This window comes from Protopterus annectens, chromosome 3.part0 (genome assembly GCF_019279795.1).
Source record: "Protopterus annectens isolate FY-2018-M chromosome 3.part0, PAN1.0, whole genome shotgun sequence".
In the NCBI taxonomy this organism is placed as follows: Eukaryota; Metazoa; Chordata; order Ceratodontiformes; family Protopteridae; genus Protopterus; species Protopterus annectens.
Window position 1 is genome coordinate 759,758,280 of NC_056731.1, and position 12,711 is coordinate 759,770,990.

Below are 12,711 nucleotides of genomic sequence, written 5' to 3' on the forward strand. Positions count from 1 at the left end.
AACCGTTCTCCCTGGGCTCTGAGAGCCGACTCCCACTCGGATCCGATGAAGGGATCGGAGCCGGCGCCAAGACCATCGGATCCGAAGGACCAGTGTGCTCTGACCTGGATGGAGCCGAAGGCACACTGAATCCCTCGGATCCGAAGCTCGGCCCACGGCTCCGAGAGGTCGGATCTGACAGACTCGAGGGCAGGGTCGGATCCGAAGTACCAAGTACTGTCGGCGCCGACCCACCCCCGCCTCCGACGCTGCCCGGCTCCAAACGCTCCGAACCCGGGTAGTGGGTCGAAGAACGAGCAATTTGAGCAAAAAAGGGAGTCGAGCTCCCCCTCGAAGGGGGGGGGGAGGCAAGAGCACTCTCATCTGCAGCTGAGCCTGGATGAACCTTCGCATCATCCGGTCCAAGTCTGCATCTGACATACTGAAAGTTGATCTCTATGAGGCCACCGAGGCAGGCCTGGAATGCTGCCTCGATGGAGATCGGGCCTCCTCCTCCTCGGGTCCTGGGGAGAAACAAGGAGATTGGAGCTGAGGAGGAGGAGACCTAGAAGCTGTGGAGGGAGAAGCCTGCTTAGCTGGCGGGGCCGAAGCGGAGGCCTTGGCCCGCCGCTTGTGGTGCTTCTCCCTCCGTTTCTCCAGCCTAGCCTCCCTGTCCTCTGGCGCTTTAGCGAGAGTTTGAGTCCCGGCCGGAGGAAGGGGGCAGGAATGGCAATGACCACAGCCTGTGGTAGTGCCACAGGAGGAGCGGGGGCCGGAGCCGAGTCTGGGGGCAAAAGTCCCGCCAGGACCAGCTTCGACCTCCGCTCTTTCAGTGCCCTGGGGTTGAACGCTGCACAAATGGTACAGCCTGAGGAGAGGTGTTCAACCCCAAGGCACCGAACGCACCGAGTGTGGCCATCAGCCAGGGAGAGCATATGGCCACACTCGGTACATTTTGAAAAAAATGGCTTTTGGGCCTCAGCCATACTTGAGGAAAAAAAAAACAAGTACTACACAAACACACAGGCCCCAAAACAAAAACACACACACACTCACTAACCACCAGCGAAGGGAGGGAAAAAACTATATTAAAAAATATAAAATACAGGGAACCTGACTCTTACACACTTTTTAAAGTTAACGATAGGAGAAAGTGGAAGAAAAATACACTTAACTGACAATACTCGCTAAGATCTCAAAAATCCAGCCATCCACAAGCGCGGCAAACTAGATCTGAGGTCATGGAGGGTTGGCAGGGGATTATGGGTGAGGGGAGGAGCTAGGAACTCGGATCCATTAGCTATGAAACAAGTTGCCGGCTCGGATCCGATATCGGATCCAAGACCCACAGGTTGCTGACAAATGAAGTCCCTACTTCAGATCTACTGTACAATCTCAGCCTTACTACAGGATATGTACCCAAAGAGTGGCGTACAACAACAGTGGTCCCTCTCCACAAAGGTGGTGCCTCAACGGATCCTGGAAACTATCGCCCCATAAGCCTGACTAGCTTGGTCTGCAAAGCTATGGAAAGGATCATCATGGACCTCATAAATAAAGATATTGGGGACCTACAGACACTGGATCCTACCCAGTTCGGCTTTGTTAAGGGCAGATCCTGCCTCTTAAACCTGGTTGATTTCTTTGAAACAGTCACCAAGGCCATTGACGAGGGGAAGTTGGTCCACACAGCCTACCTGGACCTCGCAAAAGCCTTCGATACAATACCCCACTCTGGCATTATAGATAAGCTCACCAGCTTAAATATAAACCCCTATGTCACTAGATGGGTTGCAAACTGGCTCAAGGACAGAACCCACATGGTTAGAATTGCTGGTGCCATGTCAGACTCCAAACCAGTTACAAGTGGCATCCCACAAGGCTCAGTCCTGGGACCTCTCTTGTTCGGTATATATTTCTCGGAGGTACACGCCAACATGGAAGGACTGTGGCTGATTAAGTTCGCAGATGACTGCAAACTGGGCGCCATAATAGACTCTCCAGCTGACACAAGCATCCTCCAAAAGGGCTTCATAGAAACAGACAACTGGTGCCACAGCCATGGCCTCAAGCTAAACGCCAAAAAGTGTATGGTCATCCCCATTGGCAAAAACAAAGTGCCCACAAATTACCACATAAGTGGTAATCCATTAAGTACAGAAGTAATTAGGGACCTGGGGACCAAAGTTGATAGCAATCTCTCATTTGACAATCACGTGGCCAAAGTGGTTAGAAAACATTTTATATAGCCCACCTAATCATGAAGGGATTCACATCTAGATCAGGGGAGGTCATCGTGCCTCTTTACTCATCCCTCATCAGGCCCATAATTGAGTACAATGTCCCTTTTCGGATGTACCTTACCAGACACCTGCAGCAACTGGAAAGACCCCAAAAGTACCTCACCAACAGGATCAAAGGGCTCAAACAGATGCCATATGCTGCCTGGTTAAAGAAATTCCAGCTCTACTCAGTGGCATACCACCTGCTCAGAGGCGATCTGTGCCTGACGTATAAAGCCATGTCCAACCCGGAATTAATGGACATGCTGCACCTCAGAAAATCCAAATCCCATCGAGCTACGCGCTCGAGAGACTTGAACCTCAGCACTGAAATAAATAGGACATGCTGGAGGGACAGATTCATAACCCAGAGGCTCCCTTCACTCTGGAATAAAATCCCAGTCCAGGTTAGGCAGAGTTCCTCATTGACTCTCTTCAAGAGGAATCTTGACGAGTGGATGGGAGATTGTAGGTTTACCCCGGGTATCACTTCTGTGTCACTGTTAGACAGAGGCACAATATACTAACTTCGAAAAAGTGCATAGCAAAATTAATTTAAAATGGGTGGCGAAAGCCAAACACACTCTGGCTAGGCTTATAAATGCCCTAGGGCAGATAGGTTCATAGGTTCATACTAGGCTATGAGCAATCCTTCCTTCCTATTCCCCATTCATCACCTCCAACACCTCTTGCTCAACTACCTCTCTCAAACAGGTGACATCCACCTTAACACTGGACCCTCCTCAGCCAGCATCCAAAGCAACAGCCCCACCAAACCTCACAAACCCAAAACCATCCGGCTAAAGACCTTCAATGCACAAAGCCCAAGAAAAAAATCCCCAACTTGCATGCCTGGCTTGCTCACAACCAACCTGATATTACAGCCATCTCTGAGACATGGCTTAAACCCTCCATCTCTGACAACGAAATCCTTCCTCCTGGCTACAAAATCCTTCGCAAAGATAGGACCCAGAGAAAAGGCGGTGATGTAGTTATTATCTACCCATTCACCCATATTCTTAACTCCATACACCAACCCCATCCCCACCTACTCCATTGCTGAAACAACAATAGGGTACTTAAAGCTTAATAACTGCAAATCTTTATGCATCTGCTCTATCTATATCCCTCCAGGGAATAACACCAAAACACTAGAAGACGCACTATCCTGGTTTAACTTCAATACAATACTCAAAACCTATATCCTTGGCAACGTAAACATCAACTGGGCATCCATCAACTCGAGCACCCCATCCCAGTCAGTCAATTTCTACAACTTCACCCAACTCATAAACCTTCCAACCAGGCCCAACAAAGATGGAACCTCTGGTACCCATCATAGACAGGATACTCACTACCCACCCCCACCTTGCCTCTCAAGCCAGTCTTCTACCCGATCTGCTCAGCGACCACCTACCTGCCTTCATTGACGGCATATCCCCCACCCCCCTAAAACATCACCAATATATCCTAACCCGAAGCTTAACCTCCTACAACCCACACACACTCACAGAATGCCTTAAACATATAGACTGGTCACCCCTAAAAACTCTCCCACTTGACGATGCATTATCCTATTTTAACAATACATTCCTAACCATCCTAAATCAACAGCCCCCCCCCCCCCCTAAGATCCAAAAGAATCAAATCAAATCCAGGCCCCTGGCTATCCCATGAAACTAGAAACATCATACATCAGCGTGACAAAAAATGAAAACAATACCAAAAACAAAACACAACCAGCTCCCTCCCAGACTTTAACCAACTACGTAACTTAGCCAAAAAATTGTTAACCAAAGACCGCAAAAACTACTACAATAACCTAAAATCCATTCACTCATCCAATCCAAAAAGATTTTGGAGCTCCGTGCCCTCCATCCTTCACCCAGGCAATAAAAGCACCCCATGCCCAGACCCCACTCTCTCAGATCTGCAAACTGCCACCAATTTCAACAATTTCTTCATTGATATTATTGCTAAACTATTATCCTCCTTCCCTGACCACTTCCTCCTGCACCCCAACAACCCTCCTCCTTTACCCTCAAACCCATCCCCACAAACACAATAAAAAGGCTTCTCCTCAAGTTAAAGCCCTATCGTAATGCACCAGACAATCTACCACACTCCTTCCTCAAAGACTCCACTGAAACCATTGCCCACCCTGTATCTATTCTAATAAACAGATCTATACAGGAATCCTACGTCCCTACTACTAACTCAAGCCAAGCATACATCATTCCTCTTCATAAAAGGTGGTAAAAACATAGATACAACCAACTTCCGACCTATAGCCATACTCTCCCCACTCTCAAAAATACTTGAAAAAAAAAAACATCCATCCCCAAATTATGCAATATCTCAACCTAAACAAACTTCTCTCCCACACCCAACACGGCTTCCGTCCCAGCCACAGTACCATCACTGCCCTCCGCCACAGTACCATCACTGCCCTCCTTTCCTTTCTAGAGACCATCAAACTTGCACATGATAAGAGCAATTATGCATCATCACTATTCTTGGACCTTTCAAAAGCAATCAACACCATCTCCTATCCTCTACTTCTATCATAGCTCTCATCCTTAAATCTCTCTCCCTCCACCCTTGCTTGTTTCACCAGCTACCTATCTAACCACCAACAAGCCATCCAGTGGAAGGAATCTACCTCTCCTTTCCTACCCACACCCACCGGAGTCCCTCAAGGCTCTGTTCTTGGTCCTCTGCTCTAACATATTTATCAACAATTTCCACCTCGCCATCCTCAATGCCTCCATCATCCAATATGAAGATGACTCCAACATCATCTCCTCTGCCACCTCCCCCACTGAAGTACTAATAAAAACCCAGCTTGCCTTCTCCAAAACAGAATCTTGATGAAAGACAGACAATCACCTTGCCCTAAATGCCTCCAAAACAAAACTAATGATCTTTACCTCTACTAGAAATTCCACTTTAGACAGAAATCCATTCTGCATTACAAGCCACAATAAAACTCCACTAGAAATAGTCCCCTCAACCAAACTGCTAGGAATCAATATTGATGAAAACCTAAAGTCTGACTCCCACATATACTCCGCCATCAGAAAAACCCATCAGGAGATAGGTCTCCTATACAGACAATCGCTACCTCAGCCCCTCCACCCAGCAAATATTTGCAACTACCTTCCTCCTCCCGTCCCTCATGTATGGTACTCCACTATTTACCAATCTCCAACGAGGCCTGCTCTCCAAACTAGAAGCTTGCTATCACAAAATTAGCAAATTCGCTACTAACTCCAAAAGCTCATCCCATCACTGCCACTCACTACTTAACCTCAAATGGCTAGAACTCCCCAACTACCTTAGATATTTACAACTCACCACTACTCTCAAGCTCATCTTCAAAACTTCTGACTCTCCATCCCTAGCCACAGCACTAACACCCTACACCCCCCCGCTCCCTAAGATCAGAGAAACAAAATCTGCTTAAAGTATGCAAACCCCCTCATCCCCCAGGCCAACTAATACTATCCTTCACAACAGCCAAACTCTGGAACTCTCTCCCCTCTCACCTATGCAACATAAATAACCATAATAACTTCAAAAGCCAGCTCTTCATATATCTATCCTCCAAATGGGAATGTCCCTCTCATGCTCCTACCAAAGTACTTCTCAACTGTCTTCCTACTCCCCCCCTTCTTTGTTCTGTTAAACATGAATCTAATTCAGCTTTGTCTCTGTCAACCTGGTTTATCCTGATGCATCGATTTAAACACTGTTCATTAAGTAACATAATGTAACCTTACATATATGTAAATATTACATATATGTGACTATTATCATGTAATGTAATGTAACATATTATCATGTAATGTAATATATGTTCTTGTGGAGCTTTATATAACATATGTTCTTGTGGAGCTTTTCTCCCCAAGCCTCCACTGAAAACAGGCCATCTCAACCCAGTGGACTATCCCAGTCAACAAACGCAAACAAATAAATAAGATCCGAGGTATTTTGAAGATGGAATGGGAATTATGGTTAGGGGAAGAGTCAGAGCCCTGGATATGAAAGTTTAAAGGTACTGAGGCCACATCAGAGTTATTTTGAAGATGGAATGGGAATTATGGTTAGGGGAAGAGTCAGAGCCCTGGATCTGAAAGTTTAAAGGTACTGAGGCCACATCAGAGTCACATGCATTGAATCAGATGAAAATTAACATAGGATCACTAGTTTTCCTCATAAAATAAAAGCGGAAGGCTTTCTCCAATGGGGAGCTGTCTGCTAAGCACTTAACTGACAGCTCCCGGGGCCTGCCAAAGTTGCTTTCTCTCTGATGGCAAAAAAAGCCCTGAAGCTTTTTGCACTCCTACTGTCCTTTTAGGGAGGTCTGCTCAAGGTCCTGACAGCTACAGTGGGTGGAAGGTGCCCTCAGCAAGTGAAGCTGGCATTTGCAGTGGATATAAGGCCCATATAGCCTAGGCTACTGCAATACTGATCTATATTTGATCATTACATTTTTCTCAGCACATCTAGTATATAACTGACTGTGAATTTGCGGAAGTGTTTGTGCTCTCCCTTTGATGACTATCTTTATTTTCAGTACAATGCAGTTTGGATTTAAAAAAACAAAGTCAAGCAACAATCACACTAATCTGGAAGAATAAATACTGTGGACATGGCCTTATAAATAAACATGCACAAAACAATCTGGGACTGAGGTACTATTTTTCTGACTAAAAAAAGAAAAAAAGAAAAAAAGAAAAAAAGAAAAAAAGAAAAAAAAAAAAGCACAAAAAGGAATCACCAGCTCCTTTGCTTAGAGGAACAACTCTGTGGTTGCAGTTCAGGCAACACAAAATTGAGCAGTGGCTCAGCAATATGCTGCAGCTGGCTTGGAGAAGATAGGTGTCTCTCCTGTGGGGGAGGTGTTGAGTGGGGCCCACTCAATGTCAATCCTAGGAAGAGGGGTGGCAATGCTAGGACAACCATGCCACATATGCAGAAGCTCTCATGGCTGGTGCGTGCGAGTGTACAATCACACGAGAAAGGCACTGTGGTTCCTATGGTGATTCTGGTCACTCAACCATCAGTCTGGGTAAGGAACAGGGTCTCTACACAATAGGCTCTCATTCAGAGGATGCCAGTACGAGCAGAAAGCATCCTCATGGTTGCCTGCATAATAATGACCATGCTGGATGACATTCACCCTCGTGCTGGGGATATCCAGTATGGGGGAATAAAAGGGCTCAAGTCCAACCAGAGTAGATTTGATGCTCAACAGGGCACAGGGGAGAACAACACAAATAAATACAATTGCATATGTGCTTACTGGCACAAAAGATGCACTACTGATACACTGTGAAGACATCAGTGTAGGTACACAGAAGTAGACATGAAGTACATTGCACAGTTAAGTCCATTGCATCGTTTTAGTGTAGATGTAGTCTCTAGCAAGGAATATTATACAATGGACTTCTATAAAAATGTATGAAAAATCTTAATGTTAAACAAGGTTGTTGTAAAACAGTGATAATCATTGCCCAATCAAAGAAGCCAGATTCACATACCTGATACCAACTTGAGACTTTATCCCTATGGATAAAATAGCAAAATCTTGACTAACTGGATTCACCATCTGTCAGTTGACAGATATAACCGTAACATATAGCAAGTCTACAGAAAATAGATCATAACACTGGTTTACAGCTGTGAAAATAAAGGCAACTGAGGCAAGCGGTCAGTTTGACACTGGTTAGCAAAATATTCACTTCTGCTCACTGCACTCTCATTCCTTAATGACTGAGCTAGCAAAAATACTAAGTTGTTCTGCAAAGGGTTCATAGTCCGATCTCGTTAATATGGGTAGCAAAAACCATCAAATCCACTTATCTCAGACATCCTCCAAGGTCACACTTCCACTGAGGAAGGGGCTCAAATTTCACAAGTTGCATCTCAATGAGCTTATAACAATTCAATGGATCCCCAAAAAACGTACAAAAATGTATTCATAAATAAAAGAAAAGGTGATCTGGTTAAGAAGAAACAAGAATTATTTAAAGGGGCTGACAAATATTTCCCTTATTCTGTAATAATTTAATATCAATGAATAAGAGGCGCAACTGCAGAGTGCTAAAGACAAAATAAGGGGGTAACTGGATATTATGCATGTGTGTTGAAAGATTGTGGTTAAGCAACTGCTTTTTTGTTAACTCCAGTGCACAAAACTTTTCATAGTGACTTGGGCAAAAGAAAGTAGAAAGGACTGCTGCACACTTAGGGAGCCTAAGACAAGAAAAATAACCAGAGATCCTGTGGCGGTAGCAGAGATATTTCAAAAATTTTATGAAAAATTGTATAAAGCAAATAAGTGGGGAAATCATGAATAAGTACAAAAGGAAATATTTATGGCAGACTTAAATATGCAAAGGTTACAGGTAGATGAGGCTCACAATTAACAGTTAAGACAGGAAGAGATGAGATAAAAAAACAGTGATGTACAACCAGTCTCCAGGAATAGATGGTTATTGTCTTTGCTATTTGGGTTACATTCAGAATCACTGGCAAAGAAAATAAGGGACTCAAAAAATTAAAGGATATATCTGGTATGGTGTTCAAGAAAATTTGGCTTTATTTGCAGATGATATTATTTTGTACCTGATGGAACCAGAAAAAGACATATCAGTGATGTAATACATTCTGAGAAAGTTCTGGGCTTTTTTCAGGATATAAAATTGAGAGATAAAACAAAATTTAAAGCTGTAAACTATGCACACATACATTCATTGTTTAAGCAATGCCCATATGTATGGGGACATGACAAAATGAAGTATTTAGGAGTATTGATTAAAAAAGGATTTATTTTATAGCAGCTATGGATGCATGGGAAGAGACTAAACAAAAGATGATACAAAAATTGAGAAACTGGAAGTTCTTGCCTATGGATATGAATAGCAATATACAAATACTAAAAATTTTTGGATCCTATAGTTTTATACACAGATCAGACATATTTATCAACTACAGGAGAAGTTGTAGATAGTAATTAATAAAGAGTTACAGGATTTTACCTGGGAGAGGAAGAGGGCAACAGTCAAGTGGTACAAGCTGAGCCTTCCTGATATGAAGGGATATTTTACAGCTACACAGTTAAGGCTCTTGTACATAACACAAACAGAAAGATACAATTCAAGGTGGAAAGGGATGAAGATAAAATGGGGGTAATTTAAGAAATAAGTTAACAGTGGGATTTTGGACACAGACCCTTAAGGAGAACAACAGTCATACAGAATATCATATTCATAAAGTAGCGAAAAGTATATGAACTAAGCCAACATGGAAATAGAAAGGAGATTCTGCCAATAGGGAGACTGCAATTAGGGGTACAGAGAATAGACAACAGGAGGATATAATTTACTGGAGGAAGCTGGCCAAGGAGACAAGGTATTAGGAACATAGAGGAAACTAATAAAGTGTGAAGAGGCAAGTAAGACATTTGGATTGAAAACTAAAATGTCTTCCCCTAATAGGATTGATACTAGAGTATAAACAAATAGGGATAGAGGAATCCTAAATGAAAGACCTGCACTGGTTGAGTTTTTAATTGAACCCAGAACAGACGCTATAGTTAAAAAGTGATAATTAGTAGGGCATATAAAATACTGCATGATAACTAAAGAAATCACTCAGAGGAAGTCAGAAAAGACTGGGAAGAGATTGGATAAGGAATTCACAAACAGTGGGAGTACTTATGCATGGCTCCCAAATCAATAAAATCTAGATTTTTGCCTAGTAGTCTTTTGCATAGATACTTTTATACCCAAAGTAGACTCGAAAGAAATGTTTTCCTCAGGTACATGGCAAATAGAGGTGCGATGGAGAAGAAAGTAGTACCTGGAAGCATATGTCCTCAGAGTGTATTGAGATGGCAGATTTAAAAAATCCCCTACAGAGTACCCTGCCAGGAATACTGGATGAGCAAATGGGTGTAACTAAAGAAATTATACTTTTGATTTTGGATACAGGATCCAAATTGCCTAGACATAGTAAGGCCTTATTAAGTTTAATTCTATTGGCTGCCACAGAAAGCAATTATTAAAAATGGAAATCAAAGTCTGAACCGACTATACCTGAAGCGGTGAATATTGTAACAGAGATAAAAGAAAAGGAACTGGGATCTTTAGAAAACGGCAGAAGTAAATTGCATAGAAAACATGGAAATTGTTGGAACAATACATGCAGAAAAATACTTTGGAGGAGGAATGAGGTTTAAGAGTGCAGGGACTAAATCTAATTAATGTTGCTTTGATTATATGGTATAGGACAATATATGTGGTATATAATGGCTGTAAACGTGAACTTGTTAATATTATTTGATTACTTTTATATAAAAGTCAGCCTATGTAACAAGTGATAATTCTGTACATGAGTTTTTATTCATTTCTTAACTAGGCAAGTCCACTACATTAAAATGTCTCTTTTTCAGATGCAACCTAGATGTACTGCCTAGTTAAATGGGTTACTTACAGTCATATGCAGTTTGAAAGTTTATACACAATACTCGATCAGACAATCTTCCCTGATGTATATACAATCCTGCCGACAAGCAGTGAAGACGAAAAGGAAAAAAAGTATAGCTAGAGCACTGTGAATGAAATAAAAATAAGAGTAAGGTGCTAATTATAAAAAGTAAAACAGCTAGCAGATGTGTGCCATTTTTTTCCAAGTCTTTGCTGCAGACAGGAGTACGAATGGCAATACATTTTTAATCAATTAAGTGTTAAGGGATGGTTACACAGTTACCAGGTTATTAAAATATCATGTAGCTACACTGCTTAGCAATTTGTATGAAGTACACTGCTCCATGATACTAATCACTTAAGAAGCTTAGCAACTCGTGAATGAGTTTTGTTTTATGGATGCGGGTTTTCATCAGTTGCACACCAGTCTTTTTTCCTGTATGCATTCTCTGGGCTGCCATTCCATAGAGATTCAGTTCCATTATTCAGTAAAGGAACGAATTAATACAAACCACAAATTATATTTCAGAAATTACTGATGGCAGAGGGAAGTATGGCAAATCTCAAACTTGAGGGAATTCAAGTATGATGCACAAAATCAAGACTCAAAAGACTGAAGAGATGCAAAAGTAAAAAAGGCAGATCGATTTCCAGATGTAAGCATAACTTCTCATCAATTCAATCAGACTTCACAAAGCCTGACAAAAGCTGTATAACCTGCTAATGCACAGAGGCTCTATTTCTACATGCTCACTTTTTGTAATTGCATATTTTTCCCCTAGCTTCCCGCATCTGTATACAACGACACAGGTTTTAAATCCCAGGTTTTACCTACATCTAAGCATTTTCTTATTAGCACATTTGTTAACTGTGCCACAATAAAAGATGCACAATGAGTCAGTACAGACTTCCTAAAACTAGTAGGTATGCATTTACTGGTAACGAGCATAGACCTCTAAATACAACCCCTTTAGAGGTCAGTGTGAAAAGCTCTCTTTTTGCATCAGAAAAGGTTGCAGAACAAAGAGAAGCTAGTTTACTGGACAGGGATACACAAAGTGAAAACAAAAATGGATCTAACCAATTCTACAAAACTTGCTATAGGACTTCTAATTTTGATTAAATACAGATGAACTAACCTCCTCCATCAGGTAAGCCTCGCTCCTTCTTCTCTTCACATTTGTTACATTCACTGAAGTACAGCAGCAGGAACATATCCAACAGGACCCAGACCAAAGAGGTGGCCAGGACCACCTTACAGTACGCAAACTTTCTCATGGCACTTTGGGATGGCTAGAATGAGACTTGGGTCCGTCGTACAACAGCCTTACCCAAGGAGAACTCCTGGATCTGGAAATTAATTAAGAATTCAAATCAGAAGATGCAAAACAGAGATAAATCAGATTTAATCAATTTTGCTTTACTCAGCATCTAGCTTTAACTTTCATTTGTGGCCACAAAAATATGATGATCTTTGTCTCCTTCTAATATACCAAGGTGAAACAGACTCTCAAAATAGTTAATGACTATGTAGAAAATAAGTCTCCCTCCAGAACAGGCAGGAAATGCCTAGCAGAATAAATGAGGGATGAAGAACACTTTTTAATAGAATTGCAAAAGTGAAAGCCTCAAACACCTCTAGTGTGATGACTACATAAAAAATGAAAGCCGTTGTGTAGCCAAAATAGAAATTAAAGATATTACACCCCGTTCTCTGGTACTTCTGGGTCTTCTACTACAAAGTAATAATGAGCATCACAAACTTACACATTTTAGTTACATCTGCATTATGGACCCCTAGGAATGCAAGGTGCATCAGGTTGCCTATAAACTTCCTATACCCAACCCAACTATTGAACTGTGCTAATGTACCAGACAGTATAACAAGTACAGATAACAGACCCACAATCTACTACTGTTTGGATCTTTCACATATTCTATTTATTCTGAATATG

The 12,711-nt window shown here is 42.1% G+C and overlaps 1 protein-coding gene across 4 annotated transcripts in view; it reads right to left on the reverse strand.

The window, feature by feature from the left end:
• GALNT1 (polypeptide N-acetylgalactosaminyltransferase 1) overlaps nt 1–12,711 on the reverse strand; it is a 1,910,365-nt gene that overhangs the window by 1,561,512 nt on the left and 336,142 nt on the right. For all 4 annotated transcript variants that reach the window (XM_044065104.1, XM_044065106.1, XM_044065102.1 and 1 more), the window contains exon 2: nt 11,896–12,106. In XM_044065104.1, coding sequence (XP_043921039.1) covers nt 11,896–12,034 — 139 coding nt within the window. In that variant the 5' untranslated portion in view covers nt 12,035–12,106. The remainder of the gene's footprint in view (nt 1–11,895; nt 12,107–12,711) is intronic.